Source organism: Herpailurus yagouaroundi, unplaced genomic scaffold (genome assembly GCF_014898765.1).
Source record: "Herpailurus yagouaroundi ecotype Mexico unplaced genomic scaffold, PumYag 187, whole genome shotgun sequence".
Lineage (NCBI taxonomy): Eukaryota > Metazoa > Chordata > Mammalia > Carnivora > Felidae > Herpailurus > Herpailurus yagouaroundi.
In genome coordinates, this window is record NW_024412418.1 from 33,882,533 (window position 1) to 33,902,048 (window position 19,516).

General features: G+C 38.1%; 1 protein-coding gene across 17 annotated transcripts in view; it reads left to right on the forward strand.

Moving 5' to 3' along the window:
* Positions 1 to 19,516, forward strand: part of SOX6 (SRY-box transcription factor 6) — a 626,712-nt gene that overhangs the window by 578,240 nt on the left and 28,956 nt on the right. For all 17 annotated transcript variants that reach the window (XM_040495726.1, XM_040495729.1, XM_040495727.1 and 14 more), the window contains one exon: positions 2,230 to 2,338. In XM_040495726.1, the coding sequence (XP_040351660.1) occupies positions 2,230 to 2,338 (109 nt within the window). The remainder of the gene's footprint in view (positions 1 to 2,229; positions 2,339 to 19,516) is intronic.

Genomic DNA, 19,516 nt, shown 5'->3' on the forward strand with positions numbered 1-19,516 from the left:
TTTCAATGAAGTCAGAAAAATGTATGACTTCAAAGGCACTGTGAATGTGTTGTTGAATGTTCCGAATGTTTTTTGTTATGATTAAAAGCAAGCTGATAATACTGAATTGTGAGTGCACTTCATTTTTTGTAAAAGAAAAGATATTATCATCATGTAAGCTTTGTTGTCTTAGGATTTTACAAACCATGGCATGTAATTTTCCCTCTTCTCCTTCCTTGTCAAAATATTGATATTCTTTCAGGAACTTTATTTTTTTTTTTACTGAGAATATTTTCCGGTAAAATCAAAGAGAATGAATGACTAGAAAGATACTTGAAATATGCATATTGATAGGTAGCACGGTCTGTTGATTTTCAGAGAAAGTTGTTTTCCCCCCATGAAAATACAGTTAAAGGTTGTTCTTCCAAGAAGATTGCAGGTGTCACATCAAAACTCCTTTTGCATTTAACATAGGGAGAGCATTCACATGCAAATATTTGAAATGCGAAACAATGTGATAAAACAAAGGTTGAATATTTTGCTTTCCCTGGTACTACTCATCTTCACTTTAATTCTTTTTCTTTACATCATGACAACCGAAAGTGCTACTCAAAAATAGAAATTGGCTGATTAAAAGCAGCTGTCCTCCCCCCTCCTACCCCCCCCCCCGCCCCCGACAATGTGTGAAACTCCCACATGGCTTGTGGTTGCTTTTTGTTGAGGCCTGCATCTGGGTTAATTTGTTCTCGTGCAGCGGTGTTTTCACATGAGAAAATATTGGGGAACTGTGCCTAATTTGCTTTTTATTTTCCATTCTGATTTTTATAAGTGTGGTACTTCGGAGGTTTCCCCATATCCCACTAGTGTAACTAGTTAGGATTGCCCAGTGGGGGAAACTCAAGATTACAATTTTGTTGCATATCTTTCATAGAGTTGGTGCTAGATTAAAGCAAGGTTTATGCTGCGTTTTCTTCCAACACAGATTTCAAGATATTCCATGATGAAGGGGAACTGGAAGACTTCCTGCACAATTTGACTGATGGGAATTAATTATAGAAATATAATGATATTCAAAAATAATCATATTAGAAAGCACAAATGTAGTGAGGCTGTACAAATGAGACACAGCCTCTATCAAGTAATTGTATGTTTGCTCTTTAAGAATATTTCCAAGTTTCTAAACATCTTACAGAAGAGAACACTCCGAGTGTTTCCATCTAATGCCGAACATGCTCAGTACAGAACTAGGTCATTGAACAATAGACTGAACAGCAATCAGCACTCTACTGCTGCATAATGCATTAAGTATAACATGCAGAAACCATTCCCGGAGCTGGAAGCTGCTATTTCATGTCTGTAAATTCAAGCTGACATGACATTTAATATTGTTTCATAGTAATGAACAACAAGGTTTCATTCATTCATAAGCACAACACAAAGCCAAGTTTGAGTCTGGAGAGTAGCAAGGAGGCGAGAAGGGGACACGTGCTCTGTTTTTGCAGACAAGAACACCGTATTAGTGATGGTCAGTGAGCCCTCTGCCACTGATCCGGAGAGCTGCAGAGGGAGAGTTCACTGTGATATTTCAGGCTCCCTGTCCTAGAGGAGCTGGCTAATAAGGCAAACGTGTTTGAGTTTCCCTCCTGTAACGGCACAGATATTTAAATTTCCTGACTCCATGGCTGGCTAGGAGTAATCATCTTTTTACTTCCCAAGAAGTTACAGTTGAAACTCCTAGGCAAAATAATAGCATCAGTGCCATCATCTAGTCTGCCCGCTCTGAAACATTTGTTTTTGAAATCCTCCTGCCTAAAACTCCGATTTGTATTTTCCCAGGAATACCAATGCAAACTGCGATCTCCAAATGAGACAATTCCTCTCCCGTTAACTAGCAGTGTATTTTCACGGGAATTGCTCTTTCAAGTTTTGCACTTTGGGCTCAAACCTTTCAATTGCATTCCTTTTAGATTACTGGAGCAAATCCCACTGAGAGAAGATGCGCAGTGCCGCCCGGCACGCTTCCCGGCACAGGTTTCCTTTCCTTACAGGTACTGTGCTTTAGACGCTGTCAGCGCTCTCAGTGCCACCACCAGGCTTTAGTGGAATCTTCCTGAAAGATTTTCTGATCCCCAGTTGGTCAGAAATGATGTTTGTAAATCCAAGTTTTGCCCGCTAAGCAAGATAGAAACTGGAAGGAAAAAGTGGCTGCTTCGGAAGCTAGAATAAGCCTCTGATTATTCTTTCCTCTAGGAAAGAACACGCTTTGAGAATTTGGGGCCCCAGTTAACAGGAAAGTCAAGTGAAGATGGAAAGCTGGGCCCAGGTGTCATCGATCTTACTCGGCCAGAAGATGCAGAGGGTGAGTGGCTTTTCCGTAGCTCTTTTCTGCTGCTCCGGGCGTTTGTGAAGGTGCATCTGAGTTAGCTATAGGATTATACAGTCTTTCTCAGGAGTACCAGCTGGGATTTTTTTTTTTTTTTTTTTTTGGCAAAGCAGAGGAACTCTTAGCCTCCGTTATATATTATAGTTGAGGACGTTGAGATGTAGCTAGAACCTATATTACCGAACACGTAGCAATTCACGTACTTCAAGGTGCCATTTCAAAGTTTTTAAATAAAATGACCATCTGCGTTCCCATGAATAACAGAATTCTGTGTTTCATCCACATCATCGCATACTCGTTTAAAAAAAAGGGCTAACCTACAAAGGAGGATTTTTCAACCCTGAATCAAGTAAGTCCCAGGTGCAATCAAACCTTTTTGGGAACTCAGTGATGGTTTGCAGCAGATCTAGTGTAAAATTAATAATTGCTCGGCCTGTGCCCAAGCACTATCCATTACTAAATTCTTGCGAAAGTCTGGATAGAAAGACCAGCTTCACTCTCAGTGGGTTTATCCACAGCAATGTCAATGCCTGTCCACTCCTTGTCCCTTTTTGTTTGTTTGTTTTAAATGCACAAGCAGCAAATCAGCAGAAATTGCTCTCCAGAGGCTGGGTACAATTTATGAGTTGGGTCAGCACTTCAGTAGTAATGTTGCCTGGTTATTTACTGTGTCATCACAGAGTAAGGACTGGTTTTCCCGTTAGCTGTTCCTTTGGCAGAATCCCTCCCACCAGTCAGGGAAGATTAATTTGTTCTCTTCAGAGTAACACAATACTTTGCCCATCTTGGGTCCCTGCTAAAGTTCTTCTTTAGCTTGAGGAGAAGAATCTTACTATTATCGCTTTTACCGGCAGAATTTCTTCCAGGACCCTAATCCCTCGAAAACACGCGGAGACATTTCATAGCCTCATCTGAACTGGACATGACTTCTGGTGATAGCTTGGGGCCGTCCCAGGCAGTTCAGAAATCCCTGGCATGAACACTAAAAGATGAGCAATTACAGGCTTTAGGAAGCACTTCACAGAGTATTCAAAAAGCAGATTTTTTTTTTTAATATGAGTAGGAGAGACTAATGGTTAATGATAGTCCTGGGGACAAGGTGTTAAGTTCTGATTGTTGTGTGTGTGTGGGGGGGGGGCAAGGAAAGGGAAGAGGAAGGGGAAGAGGAAGAAGAGGAGGAGGAGGAGGAAAATTAGGAGGAGGAGGAAAGGAAGGGATAAAGAGGATTTAAAACCAGAAATACACTTGCTGCCTTTCCTGAAGAAAGTGTACCGAGAGCACAGTGACATTGACGTTTTATAGGCACTTAGAAGTGTAGGTTTTTCCTCATGAGGGTTGAGGTTCCTTGGCCTAGGGAACCAATATATTCAGGCCAGGCCCATCTCAATGTTGTTGCAAGATTGTACCATAGAGTACCTAAATCTTTGACCATACACAATGAAATAGCATTTTTCATCACTTTGGAATATTCAGTCTGTTCATTTTTCCATAGACTAGGAGGTGCAGAGTTCTATCACTCTACCCTCGTTACGACAGTTTTCTTAATCTATCATTCTTCCTTCTTCACTTGGCTTCTTGACTGTATAATGGGTATACATATAGTCAGTTACCTCTCAATAATGCTAATAATTAATTGATGATATTATGTGCCTGGTAAATTAAAAAGCCTGATCGGAGTTATTAACCATTATGAAAGGAAAAAATGAAACGGGAGAGGAATGGTTAATTTGTTTTTTGTTGTTGTTGTTGTGTTGTTTGTTAGCAAACATTTCTGAAGCACTTACATGCAAGAGAATGTGCGAAGCTTTTTACACATTTTGTCTCATGTAAACCTTATACAACTCTGTAAAGAAGGTATTATTTCTTTTCCATTTTACACATGAGAATATTAAAGACAAGAGTAATTAAGTAACTTGTCGTAGGTCACATAGCTAGTAAGTGCATTGCTGAGAGTCGATCCCAGGCAGCCTGGTTCCAGAACCCAAGCTTCTAAATACTGTGCTATACGGTATGCCCTGCATATAAGATAAATCCATGGTGCCTTCACTTTTCTGAACAAACTCCTTGTGACCTTCCCCAGTATGGCCCATTTCCTCTCCCCTAAATATAGCAAGTCATGCCATACACCAGCTCTCGTGTTACCCTGTCACACACAGCAGCAATGCCTGATGAGTGTAATAGTAGAAGGGCTGTAGTGGCCCAGGAGCTTAAGGAGCGTGTGAAAACCTCCCTTCAGAAGCTTGCCCAGAGTTGCCATTGAGACCTCATGTGCTTTTGGGGGACTGTGAGTTCATGAATGGAGTCAAGTTACTGGCTCTAATATCGACAGAAGCACACTGCCTTTGTGAGGACTGCTGGGATGGGTAGCAGCCTTCTGCTGACTTTAGGATATTTCCTGGCATCCGTTCAAGTAAGAGCTGATTGCAAAGCCTGCTGGAGTTACAGTTCGTATGCAAGTCAGAGTAGATAACAGGTACACATAATACTTTCTCTACTTTGCTCCTTCATATTTCCCTTCACAGAAAGAGTAAGAAGGAACCGTAGTGAAAGAATAACTACAGCTTATAAACTCCTTCAATCAGTGTGTGGTCTCAACAAAACAAAATGAAATGAAGGAAAACAAAACATTTCTTAAGCATCTACTGTGTGTCAGAACTAGACATTAGATAAACCGAGGGAAGCAAAACAGATATGTTCTTGACCTCTTGGAGTTTAAAGTCTAGCGAAGGAAGACAGAAGATTAAAAGGGAAATGCGTATAGACAGACAGACAGACAGACAGGCATAATTGTCATTGAGAAAAGTGTTAAAAAGATCAAGACTTGGTTGTGCCGCCCAGAGATTCAGAGCAGGAGCTGTTTAGGTGAACTCAAGGGCCAGGTGAGTTCTGCAGCTCTAGCCTAGCTCGCCACCTCTTCTCAGTCCATGTGTGATCATGTCTATGTTTCCTCCGGCTTGGAACAGCAATTTAAATGTTTTTCCCAGCTTTATTCAGATGGTGATATATGGCACTGTGTAAATTTAATGTGTACTATGTGATGATTTGGTACACATGTATATTAGGAAAGGATTACCACAAGGTTAGTTAACACATCTGTCACCTTCCATGATCGCCTCTTTTTTAATGAGAAAATTTAAGATCTACTTTCTTAGCAACTTTCAAGTGTATAATACAGTATTGTTAATTATACTCTCCATGCTGTACATTAGCTCCCCAGAGCTTATCCATCTTATAACTAGAAGTTTATACCCTTTGACCAACTTCTCTCCCCTTCCCCTTCCCCCTAATCCCTGGAAACCACTACTCTGCTCTGTTTCAGAGCTTTTCCTTTTCCGATTCCACATATAACTGAGACCATACAGTATTATTTGTCTTTCTCCATCTGATTTGTTTCACTTCGCATGTCTTCAAGGTCCATGCATGTTGTTGTAAGCGGCAGGATTTTCTTCTCTTGTGGATGAATAATATTCATCTACAAAAACTCCTTCAAGAGGAGCGTGTGTGTATCACATTTTCTTTGTCTATTCATCCATCGAGGTACACTTAGGTGCTTTCCATGTCTTGGTTATTGTGAATAATGCAGAACAGCAATCTTAAGGGACTATGCCCTCCTTCCACTTGCACCCCATCCTCCTGTGAGGCTTCTGAAGTGACTAACGTACGTCAGCCTAGGAGATGAGGGCCTGGTCCAGCTGGGCTTCCCAGGAAAATGTCTGGCAGTCATGAAAATGCCAATATCACTTACTAAGCAACTTGAGGACCTGCTTCATAGCTCTGAGCATGGAAGCTGCAAGGGAAAGGTCACCCAAAGAGGCAGCTGTGCATGTGTGTATTAAACACTCATCAAAATCAAATGACAAAACCATAAGCCAGGAAAACAGAAATTAAAAATATAAAAGGCAAATGCCTTCAAAATTTTATTTTTAAAGTCCAGCTGTTATTTGGCTTGAATATGACAAGACAGCATTTCTTGTTCACCATGATATTTATAAATCTACAAATTCATTGGTGCTGGGGGCTTAGGAAACATGTGTAAGGTCTTGTTATACTTTGAAGCAGTTGAAGGCTTACTATGTACTGAGCACATAAAATGTGTTAGCTCCTATGCGGGACATGGAAGAGAGGACTTGATTAGTGGAGTCAGTCACCATGTATTAAGAATGATGAACAGCTGTTTAACTTCTTATCGACTTTTCCCCTCTCCTTGTTCTCTTCAGGCAAGATGCGATGGTTCTCCCAACTCTCCTAATTTCAAGGTTGCAAAGTACAGTAGGAGGGGTGATGGCCCAGTTATTGGAAGGTTTGGATTAAGGCTCTTTTACTAAAGGATGGCAAACAAGTGACTCATGCCTCCTTATCTTTTAAAAGATGTGTTCTATATTCCATTATCTCTAAAAATGGTCCCTTCCAATTCCAAGATTGTCAGTAAGGTCTTTTTGGACACAGAGTGTGTTTCTTATAAGAAAGGTGATCTATGCACAATAGCTTCCACTTAGTTTTTTTCCAGAGAAATAAAAGAGGAGACCGGTACCTTTGAGAGCATATTTGTGCCACTTGTTGAATCCAGTTTTCACATCCCTTTAACTTTTCTTTTTTATTAATGAGCAGCTGTCTCTCATTGTATTTCACAGATGGGCCCCTCCTTTCTCTCTCTCTCCTCTCCTTCTCTTCTCCCAGCGATAACTGTTGTGACTTGCCTTCTTTTTCATATTCTTTCTATCCTGTTTCTTCTCTCTCTCTCACTGGGGATCTCTAAAGAGATACTTTTTTTTTTTTCCATTTTGCAGACTATCTTGAGTAAGAAAACATTTTCCTAACACCTCTTTTAATTCCACAGTTCAATCATTGTGTCCCAGCCTCAGAGGAAGGCTGAACCATATTTTGATGTGGGGAATCGGGGAATTTGAGCTCCTAAAGGGATGATCATTGGCCAGACTTCTAGACCCTTGGTTGAAAACTAAGTGGAAGCTATTGTGCACAGATCATCTTTCTTATAAGAAACACACTCTGTATCCAAAAAGACCTTCTGGACCCTGGGTTGAAACTGTGGTGATGATCATTGGCCAGACTTCTGGACCCTGGGTTGAAACTGTGGTGACGTGTCCTCCATGTATAAAAAACTTGCATTGATTTGAGTGGAAATGGATACGTGCACCCAGAATAGTCCCTTTTAGAACTGTTGCTCTCAGATCCTCAGATTTGCTTAGAAGACTTTTATAGATTTGTACTGAATTGTGAATTGGATCCCAGCCAACATGGCCTTAACCTTTCTGAAAGCTTTATTTTTTGGCAAACTTCTGATTGCTTCTATGTTTTATACCTCAGGTTAGCTCTATTATTGTCAGCTTAAGCTCTCTGACTGTAGACCAATGAGAGAGACTGCAACGTTTCCTCTTTTTTTTTTTTTTAAAATGCACCACTTAATACTAATGTTTTTCTCTTAAAAATTCTGCTTACCTTTTGATTCGCACTCTGATAAACCTGTGAAACTTTTCTCATTCCCTTTCCCCTCCCTGGGTCCTTCTTATTCCTGGTGGAAAGGGAAGATGGTTTGAAGATACATGGCTCATTCAAGGCAGCATAGGGGGGGCTGTAGTGTAATCTAGGGTGGGGTGTAAGGGCTACAACTGCTTATACTTTGGAATATGAAAGTCATTATTATTTCAAGTCCAGAGTACAGTGCTTCCCATGCAACACTTAGATTCTCAGAATTGGAATAAAGGAGTGACATCATCAAAATCACAGTTCCAGCCAAGAAATCCCTTCATAGAACCCTAACCATCTCCATTCTGTTCAAACGCACCTATTAGTCTATTAACAGAAAGCTACTTCTTGAGAAGCTCATTCCAATTCTAATTATTAATTCTTTGTTATTGGGAGCCAGAATTTGTCTCTGTTTCCTTATAACCTCTACCCAGTGGCTCTAGTCTGACTTTTAGGTTCCAAAAAATAAAGCTTACCATTTCTCCACATGACACCCCTTCAGATATTTGCTCACGGACTAGGAGACTTAAATTCCAGTTGTGCCACACTTGGCGGGTCACTTTCCATTCCTGAGTGTTCTCATCTGTAGCTAAGGAAGTTGGTCTAGGTTATTTCTAGTTGGCAGTTTTTTAACTGTCTTATTATACTGCCATGTAATTGAAATCATTCACCTTTAAGTCAACTAGAATGTAACAAGTATCAATTCTGGACTACACCATCCTTTAAAGAAATGAAATTATTATAGAAATATCCCATCTCTATAATGACATGTCCTTGCTTACGAAGGAATCCAAACACTAGAGTACATATTAGGCAGATAAGATGAGGAATCCTATATATTAAAAAAAAGACTGAGATAAATCAGAAGGGAGCACTGATCAGAGCTGTGCTTATGGGTCTGACCTTCCATAGCTGCCTAAAACAGTGTTTCCAGGAATCTTAGAGAAATGAATAGGCAAAGCATTTTCTATAGAACCAGCAGGCTGGGATCTGAAACCAGGATCAGTAGCCCGGGAGGCCCAAGGCCTGATGAGGAGTGAGTAACAGCCACAGGCTGGGAGATAAGCAGAGTTCACAAAGCCCTTGGCTCTGGACTAACTCTGTTGTATGAGTATCACAAAAATGTATTTTACTGTGGATATAAACAGTTTTAGAGGATCCTGTGCACCAGTTTATATCAGCACTATATATAAAGTACCGCTCTCTTAAACAAGCAAATAAACTTCTCTTAAAGAAATATATTTGCTGTGTCTTAAAAGCTCCCAAATAACTTTTAATGTTGGTGGAAAACAATTTCCATTGAACTCTCCAAGTGATGGATAGTCCTGATGGGGCAAGAGAGTGAAATGTCAAGATTCTTGTATAACTCCATCCCCTAATACTTCATAAAGGGAACTCAACCTGCTTCTCAGAGTTGCTTAAGCTAGAAAGCCAAAAGAGCTAGCCTTCCTTTACTGAGGAACCTAGCTCTGGCCAGTAGCTGGTTTCTCACTGGCCTGGCTTCTTCTCTAAAGAAGTGTCGATGGCAATATATATATATATATATATATATATATATATATATATATATATACACACACATAACCAACGCCGCTGCCATTACTACCACCATCACACGCACACACACTCACACACACACACACACACACACACACAGTCTAGTTTTCTGATTGAATATCATCCACCCTAGTCAAGAAATGCTTGTCTCTGCTATTACTGAATTACACAGAAGGACTTCCCCAACTTGTCTCAGAAACTGGGCCACAAAAGATTAACAACATCTTCCATGAAAATTAGACCCAAGATAAGAGCAGCCAGCGTATGGTCCCAGTGGGACTGCAAAATCAGTCCATGCTTCCTCAGTATTATGTATGTCTACTTCACATATATTAGAGTAAACCCTGGCTGATAGAGGTCTCTCTGTCATGTTTGGACTGACTATGTAGCCCTTCGGATATGGACCTTGTCTGGTTACCTGTCCCAGAATCATCTTCTCTTGGCAGCAAGAGACATTTGACTTGCTGTCTACAGGCTATTGAATTCAGCCCAACATTAAGCTGGTGGAATTTAAAGAGCACCAGGCCAATTTGGAATACTTTTTAAACTCTTTCTGCCAAACTTCCCCCCGCCCCACCCCCCAATTGGTCCTTTCCTTTTTTTCAAGTTCTGATAATTGTGCTTATAATTATTTCAAAAAGTTGATAACCACCTAGCTAGCTCTTTCTCATTTTCTCTTATTGACTTCTTAGCTTTTTTCTTTAAGATATTTTTATTTTTGCATATATCCTTCTTTCATATTCATTGTTTCGTTTTACTCTGCTTGTCTAACACTGTTTGCTTGTGCCCACTACCTGTCATTTCGTACTCTTTAGCAATAGTTCTTTGTAGACTGAATTGCCAGTACCAATAGCCAGGCCTTTCTAAGCAGGATCTGCCCATGTTCGGGGGCCCCCAATCTTCCATTTTACCTTCATGTTTAAGTTATAATTTGTTGATTACCTCTTATGTGTACAGCACATATGGGCACGGAGCGAAGGATTTCTTAAAAGATGGACTTCACTCTAGTGTCCAAGAGCTAGTAATGTGGTTGGGATTATAATATTAGCACACACAGAAAGCAAAGCAACCTAAGGTGTTACATGTTCAAGTGCATCATTAGAGAAACAGAAAAATAAAAGTGCTATTTAGAGGAGGAAGCTACAGTGCTCTGTGAAAAACAGTGATCGTTGGAGTCCTGACAGAAATATAGGTAGAGATAAGCCCAGGTTTGGATGAGCAAAGAGAAGGGGAAGAACTTTCAGTTGAGGGAATAATCCAAGCAGATGCAGGAACAGTAAAGCATACAGATATTCATAACAAAGTTCCAGAAGGGAAGAATGACTTTCCTCACCCTTGTGTTCCCTACCAAGCCCAGCAAAAGTCGTGCATATATTCATACTCAGTAAATACTTATGGAATTGAGCAGGTTATAGAAATACCTGGGTTCCATATTGTGAATGGCCTTGAATGCCAGGCTCAAGAATTTGAACTTTGCTACCAAATAAACAGCCATTAACCTTTAATTGTTCAAGATTGACTTAGACTACAGAAGTTAAAAATAATGGAAAAGCAGCAGTTCATTTAGTCTGGGCAATCTGTTAATCTCTTTATTCTTGTGTTTTGTTTAATATCGTTTCCGGGCGGATGTTCAATGGGCGTCTTTTCATATAACATCATCAGAGAGCTGAGTATGTGTTGGGAGGGTTTTCATTCAAGTCATATTAAAAACACTTCTTTTCTTCCTGGGTATATTACTCATTAAAGTATGATTTCACTTAGTCTGATGGGACTGATGGATGTCTAACAGATTGTTCTCTCTTGTACTTACTAGTGGAGAGGGTTTTTTTCAGTTGTTTTTGTTCAATGAATACTTACCGTAGACATGATGCCCCATATTGGGTCTTGGTACCAGAGGGAAGCAAGTGTGTAAGAATCCATTGACATTTGCATTATACTGTAGACTGTTAAATTTAGGAGTAGGCTGTAAAGAAGTAACTCCGAACTAAAACTTAATATCCCAAGTCTCAGCCCCAGAGATAATTTCATAAGCAATGTATTCAACCATTTTAAATTTATACTAAAAATACAAATTGCAGTTTACTGGTTTACATATATATTTCATGGGAGAGAAATCATTTTGTGCTGCTTCAATATAAGCTCACTTTTCACTGGGAAGGCCAATCATACCTGAGGACAAAATGGAAAAGTCTACTCCATGTTGCAGACTTAAAGAACTACTAGTAGAGGAAAAAGAAAAACAATTGTCAAATGTCCCTGAAACTACCTTGCCCTTCATTTATTACAGTATCTCGATCAAGAATCCTAATCCTTTGTTATTCCGATGAGTCCTTTATAAAAATCTGATCCATAAATTCTGGCTAGGACTGAGCAGCATAGTCAGGTTATAGTTTCCACATGTGGGAACTGGGGGATATGAGATGGTCTTTTGAGGTTAGGTCCTATGCATATTCAGTACATTTTAGCTTTTTATCATAGAGACTGTTTTAAATATTTTTAACTTTGGGGCAGAGGACACTCCATTAAGTAGTAAATTACACTCCCTAGCTAACTTGTGGGTCGTTTTATAACGACCCACTGAAGGACAGGACTATGTAGTAGAGGACACATCACTCAGGTGTGGGGAAAGACTGGAAAGGGAACAAATATGAGTTGAAAGCACTTGATATGTCCTAGGTACTGGAATAGACTCTATTACTTCTCTCTTGCCATTATTACTGCTACTATTTCTACGGGCGACTACTGTTTAGTGAGTGGTTCCTGGGATCCAGCCACTGAGCTAAGAAATTTTACATTCCCATTTAATCTTTACAAGGATCCTGCCAAGTAGAAATGATTAACTCTCTTTTGTAAGGAGACGAGATTACCATTTTAGAGAAAGGAAATAATTTTCCCAACTTAGGGAAGATCAAATATAGAGTTAAAACCCAGATCTAAGCCACACTGACTCCCATTTTTCTACAAGATGAGCTGATTGAGTAGGTTGCTTTTGTTGGAGTAGCTTTTCCCTGTTGGTTTTCATTAAAAAGAAGAAAAAAAAAGAGAACTAGAAACTTTTATTTAAGCTTATTTATTTATTTTGAAAAGGAGAGAGAAAAAGAGTACAGGGGAGGGGCAGAGAAAAGAAGAGAGAGAGAGAATCCCAAGCAGGCTTTGCACTGTCGCACAGAACCTGACACCGGGCTTGAACCCATGAACTGTGGGATCATGACCCAAGCTGAGACCGAGAGTCAGATGCTTAACCAACTGAGCCACCCAGGCACCCCAAGAAATAGAAACTTTTGAAAGTTTTTTAAATCTTTCAAACCATACACATATTAAGTACCTTTCAAATACTTTCACCGGATTCTCGGGGCAAAGAAGTTTTGGCAGATTATGGAAATGAGTTGAGTGGCCAAAATCCTTCTAATATGATTTCCATACAATAACCTAATAAAAAATTTAGTTACTACTGCACCCAGTATCTGCATCTCTCATTCTAATAAAAGGAAAATTCCCTGAAACAAATGAAATGGAGAAGAGAAACCAATTAAATGAATTTTGTGGAGTTTTAAAAGCCAAGTCTAGATGCTATTGAAGCAATTCAGTTGACCGTTTTAGACATTTCTTCTGATGGCAAGTGTGAAACTTAAGAGATAGCTGCATCTGAGTTTCTTGTGATATTTGCCAGTTACTAACTGTGAGACCTGGACAACTTAACCTCTGTAAATCTCAGTTTCCTCATGTGGAGTAAGGAGTGTGAATTAGATGATCTTTAATATCCTTCTTGTGTTAAAATTCTCTGATTCTATGAGCATGTTTCATCTATTTCCTAATGACTCTGCTATCTAGGGAAGCTCCCATCATAGGTCTGTTTGAATACCTGCTTCAGTTGTATGCATTTATGCACACCCTACAATGTTAGAATAGCTTTCAGATTTAATATTTCCAAAAAAACTCATCCTTTCAAGATTACCCAGGAAGTGAGGAAGCTGGGATTTCAGGACTGTATAACAGGACAAGTCAATAAAAGAACTAAGCTCGGAACCAATGATCTCTGAGTCCCAAACAACTATGGGTATATTTTCCCTTCAAAGCCTTATTATTTTACAGATGCTCAAGTAAGGCAAGGTATTTAACAGAATATAAGAAATAAAATAGGATTTATACAAAATCCAGTTTCAGAAATTATCAGTTTCTAATGCAACAGGTAGCCATCTGAGTCTCACTCTAAAATTTTCACAGTTGAAGATGTCTACTTCTCTCCATTGTGACATTTGAGGACTTACCATATGCCCACTTGTGTACCAGACCTTGGGGAAGCGTCCCTGCCCCTTTTGGGGTGCACAGTCTTGTGAAGAAGGTGGGCACACACAATTGATAATTTGGGTAAAACATGGTAAATGTTAAAATAAAGGTATGCATAGGATGCCATGGGAGCCTAAAAAACTTAGCCCAAACTGATACACTAGGCAGGACTGCCTAGAGAAGACTGTCCTGAGTCGAAGAATAAGTGATTTTAAAGGTGGACAGAAAATTCTAGGAAAAGAAAAGACTGAATGCTTAGTATGAAACAACATGGGGTATGGATAACTAAAAGTAGTTCAATATTATAAATCAAACAAAGTTTTAAGTGGAGAAGCCAAAGATGGGACTGGAGACATAGGTAGAGGACCAGGTCAGGGAGAGCCTAGGACTTCATCTTTTGGGCATCGGGGAACCATTGAAAACTTTTACATATAGAGTAGTCTGGTCAGAATTGCATTTGTGATGGTATACTCTGGCTGAAATTAGGAAGAAGTATGTAAGTAGGGACTGGAGACTCAAATCTGGAAGTAAGCACATCAGTTAGAAGGCTAGTATTTCTAACAGTCCAGCAGAGACAGTGAGGCCAAGGCAATCGATGAGTAATAAGGATGGAAACAAGAGGATGGATTTAGTAGTATCTTTGTTAACTAATTCTGAGATTTGCTTCATCTTGGTTTGTGCTCCTTAATTTCACGTAGAGTCTATGGTAGTATATTGAGTTGGATGAAGCCAGAAGCCGCTGAGCAACATGAATTATTTAGTCTACCAGCTTTTTACCAGCTTCTGTATTCTCCAAGGGAATCTACTTGAATCTGAGCCTGGTGCTCCTGAAAACTTAGGAAGCCAGAACCTATTATTGTCTTATTTCATCCACAGTGGTCTCTGGTTCAGACTTAAATGATGTCTTTTTGCCTGGGCTCAACAGCTTGTAAGCTGTCCTCCTGTGCATACAAATAGCAAACAGATAATAAGTAGAATATTTGATGTTCTCTGCTACTTTCAAGTCATTAAAAAGAAAGAATCACATAAGTTATCCCAGTTGCCCTTGGATCCTACAGTTGAAACAAGATAAAGGGCTCTGTTTAGCTATCTGTGTAAAGCAAATATAACTTGAGAATTAAAAAAAAAAAAAAAGTAAACACGGGCACCAAACTGAAAGCAAGAGACTCTTGAAAATACAGACTGGTATATCACTGGTTAGAATTTCCTTCATTTTGCAAAGCCACGAGCCACATGCATCAGCTCACCACAAAGTCATTAAGCCTTTTTAAGCTCAGATGAAAAACATTAACAAATACCACAAAAGGCTTTAGTATAGCCCCTTTGTTCATTCACATATGGCACTTTATAACTCCTGCGCCACTCTGGTCGTGTGTTTGTTTAAGCTGCCTCCATCAGGCTGGTCCTGAAAGAACAAAAGACATCTTGAGCAATCCTAAGCAGGAAATGGGCTAATCTAAACATGGTTTGTGACACTTTAAGTAGAATAGAAAGGGGAGGGATTGATTAGTCATTAATGTCCAATTGGCTCCATATGGATGTTGCAATAATAAAGCCTTTTTTCAGAGCAGTAGCAGAGTTATTGAATTAGAGGTTTATGTTTCCTCAGAGCTGACCTTAGGGAATTCCCTTTTGGTTCTTCTTGTTGATCTTTTAAAGAGAATGGAGTTTCCAATAGGAAAAAAATAGAAGCCTTCTCCACAATAACACTTGCTCATAATCCCGCAACTAAGGAATGTATTAATACAGCATCATTTTAACTCCTGCTATAATTTCAGTCCTTCGTGCTTTCTTTGCATCTTTGGTGGGGCAGTATTTCAGAGACCAATTAGACAGTGGCATGAACTTCATAACTGGTAATGGACTCCTCTAACGTGCTTAGCTGTGGCAGAGAAATGGCATCCTTACAGGGGGAAAATAATGTTCCTGCCAGGGAATGGTGGGCTTTGACATTCTGTTATTTCAGATCACTGAAATAATCAGTGACTGGGGTAGCTTTCGGGTAGGGGAAGTGAACTCGACTGAAAGTCAGACGGCCTAAGTTCTAGATCTGGCTCCACTCCTTATTAGCAGTATATCGTTAACTGGTTATTACAGAGGAAGGTAGCACAACCTCTCTGAGCCTTGGTTTGCTCATCTGTCAAGTGAGGCAAATATATCTACCCTCCTATCGATTTCAAACCATTGTGAGGAGAATTCAGATAATGTATTTACTGAAAGCACTTTGTAAATATTATTGTGTGTAAAACTACTTAAAACACATGGTATGTCTGTCCTGGAAACTGACCTCCAGTTTAGTCTAGTGAAATGTCTGTTTCCCAAATTCCCAATGGAATTTTTTCATTATGTGTATACTATTCCTATCTGTCTATCTATCTATCTATCTATCTATCCATTTGTCATCTATCTATCATCTACTTATCTATCTAGTTTATTCAGTGAATTACTTGCTATAAAGTTCAATAGTTGAACTTTAGATTCAACTTAAGTAAGGTAGTTGTTTTTAGTGGGATTAAGGAACTTTAAGATGAAATCAAGGAAATGAAAATTTACCTATGGACTTCCCCCACATTGAACAAATGAAGAATTAACACCTTAATCAAAGTACCACAGGTAATTTATCTTTTGTTCTCGTGCCACTGTTTCCTATTTTTATACCAGGCTCTAGCTCAGAAGACCTATGCATCCATATTTTGTATTTGCCTTCTTCAAATCATGGCACCCATCAATAGGTTTCTTTGCTAACCTATCCAGCTAATCTTGTATAAAAGACACAAAGAACAAACCATAGTCTTTACCCCTGGCATCCCTTCTCAGAAGATGAACACATCACCCTAATGATTAAGACTCTTGTTCAGCCATGGAATGTATTTTCCTGCCAAGTAAACCACTAGGATAGTAAAATTGTTTTGTGTTTTATTTTGTTTTGTTTTTGTGAGAAGAAATCAAATCTGAATTCCAAGCAGCCTTCATATGATGAAAGTAAATTCACTTTCTGGCAATAAGCAGGAATGTGAAGTTAGCGGAACTTCCATAATCATAGACAGACAGTTGTCAGCCATTCCTACAGCACAGTGAGTTGGATTTCTACAATAGTAAGATCTGATGGGATAAACATGATGAAATTAATACCCTCCATCTTTCCTAATTTTTCAAGCCCCCTTCTAAAATTCCTTCATCTTCTATATTTTTGTTTCTGATGCACTCATTACCATTATTTCTATTAACCCAAATAAGGGACTATTAACTGTATCATGTAACTCTTTCCAGAATCCCACATGTGAAAATCAACTATTCTGTTGATAGACTGAAGTAGCCTAAAATACTGTGATTATCAAGCAACCCAATGGTATATATTTATGTTGCTTTTTACCAAGATGCTTTTTGCCCTACTGAATATATATACATATATACATATATATTTATCATCATTATCATCATCATTATTTTAGTCAAGGAGACCAACTTTTTGAGTTCACAATGGCCAGAGTATGCTAGGTCCACAGAGGAAAAAAAAAAAACCTTCAGGGAAAATCACTTTTGTTTCTTTGGTTTTCTACTTTATTTTGGTTCTTGGTTTTTGCTTTTTTAAAAAACTAAGTGTTAAAACAATTTTATTTTGAATAATGTCCCTTTGCATGAAAGTACTACAATTTGTCCATTCTCCAGTTATTTTCATTATTTGGTTATTATGAATAAAACTGCTATGATATTCTTGCATAAATCTATTTCTGGACAAAGTTTTTATTTGTTTTGGGTAAGTACCTACGAGTGGAAATCCTGAGTCACTGGTAAGTATATATTTTACCTTATAAGAAACTGCCAAGCCATTTCCAAAATGGTTACACCATTTGACACATTCACCACCAATATATTAAGAGTTCCAGTTGCTCCATATTCTTGCCAATGTTTAGTGTTGTAAGCCATTCCAGTGTGTAGAAAGCGGTATCCACTGTGACTTTCATTTGTATTTTCCTGATGACTAATGATATGGAATACCTTCTCATGTGTTCATTGTTATCAAAAGACAACTATATCTTTTGTAAAGTGCTCATGTCTTTTGCCATTTTTAAAATTAGATTGATATTTTTCTGTAGTTCTTCATCTATTCTTGATATGAGTTCTTGTCAGATATGTGTATTCTGAATATTTCTTCCCAGTCTGGGCTTTGACATTTCATTTTTTAACAATGACTTGTGATGAGCAGAGTCTTAATTTGGTAAAGTTAATCTTATCATTTTTCTTATATATATATATATATATATATATATATAGTGCTTTATATGCTGTATCTAAGAATCTTTGCTTATTCCAATGTTACCAAAATATTCTGTTATGTATTCATTGAGTTTTTGCTTGTGGTTTGTTATGATTCATCTCAAATTAATTGTTGGGAGTAGTATGTGATAAGAGGTCAAGGCTCACTTTTTTCCGCATATTTATCCACTTGTTTTAGTACTACTTGTTGAAAAGACTATCATTTCCCACTTTAACAGCCCAAGTCTTTATTGAAAATTGAACATATATGTGCAGGTTTAATTCTGGACTCTCAAATTCTGTTCTAGTGGTCGATTTGCCTATGTCATGCTGTCTTTTTAAGTCTAGGTTTTTTTTGTTTTTTTTTTTTTTTACAAATGTTACAAAGTATTTGTACTGTAAATCTTGAAATTGAGTAGTGTGAATCCTCCAACTTTTTCAAGTTTGTTTTGGCTGTTCTTATTGCTTTATTTTTTATGTAAATTTTAAAATCAAGTTGTCAATTTCTAAAAGAAATTGTCTTTCAGAGATTTTTTCTTGAGTATGGGTTGAATACGTAGATAAATTTGGAAAGAATTAATATCTTAACAATTTGGCCTCTTTTGATCTACGAACATGGTGTATTCCCCCATTTATTTAGGTCTTCTTTAACTCAAAAATGTATTGTTTTTAGTGTAGAGGTCTTGCATACTTTTTTGGTTCTATCTATTTGTAAGTGTTTTATTTTCTGATGCTATTATGAATGAAAACCTAAAAAAATGATTTTCTAGTTGTCTGCTGCTAGTATATAGGAATACAATTGATTTCTGTACTTTTATATTGTATAATGCAGTATTGCTAAATTCACTTATTAGTTTTAGTAATTATCTTGCAGGTTCCTTAGGATTTTCTATGTAAACAATTACATTATCTATGAATACAAATAGCATTACGTATTCTTTTCCAATCTGATACTTTCTATTTCTTTACCTGCAGAAGTGTGTTGATAAGTGATGGTAAGAGTAGACATCCCTTGCCTTGTTCTTCACTCTTAGGGGAATAAGTATGATGTCCTACAGGCTCTTTTTAAGTGCCCCTTATCACACTGAGGAGGTTCCCTTCTATTACTAGTTTCCTGTGAGCTTTTAACGTGAGTGGGTATTGAATTTTGTTAAAACCAGTTTCTGAATCTATTGTGATGATCATGTTTTTTTCCCCTTTGTTTTGTTATATAGTGAATTACCTTGCCTGATTTCACAAGTTAAATTAATGTTATATTCCTGAGATAAATTCTACTTAATCATGATTTATTATCTCTTTTACATATTGCTGGATTTAATTTGCTAATATTTTATTAAGAATTTTTGCATTTATGTTCAAATCTTTGTCAGGGTATGATGCCACCTCATAAAATAAATTTGGGGCCACTCTTTCCAACTCTGCTTATCCTATTTTGTATAAAATTATTTTAATTTTTCTTTAAGTGTTTGAAAGAGTTAGCAGTGAAACCATTTGGGACTGAATTTTTCTTCATGAGAAGGTCGTTGGTTATAAATATAGTTTCTTTATTAGCTATACTAGTATTTAGGT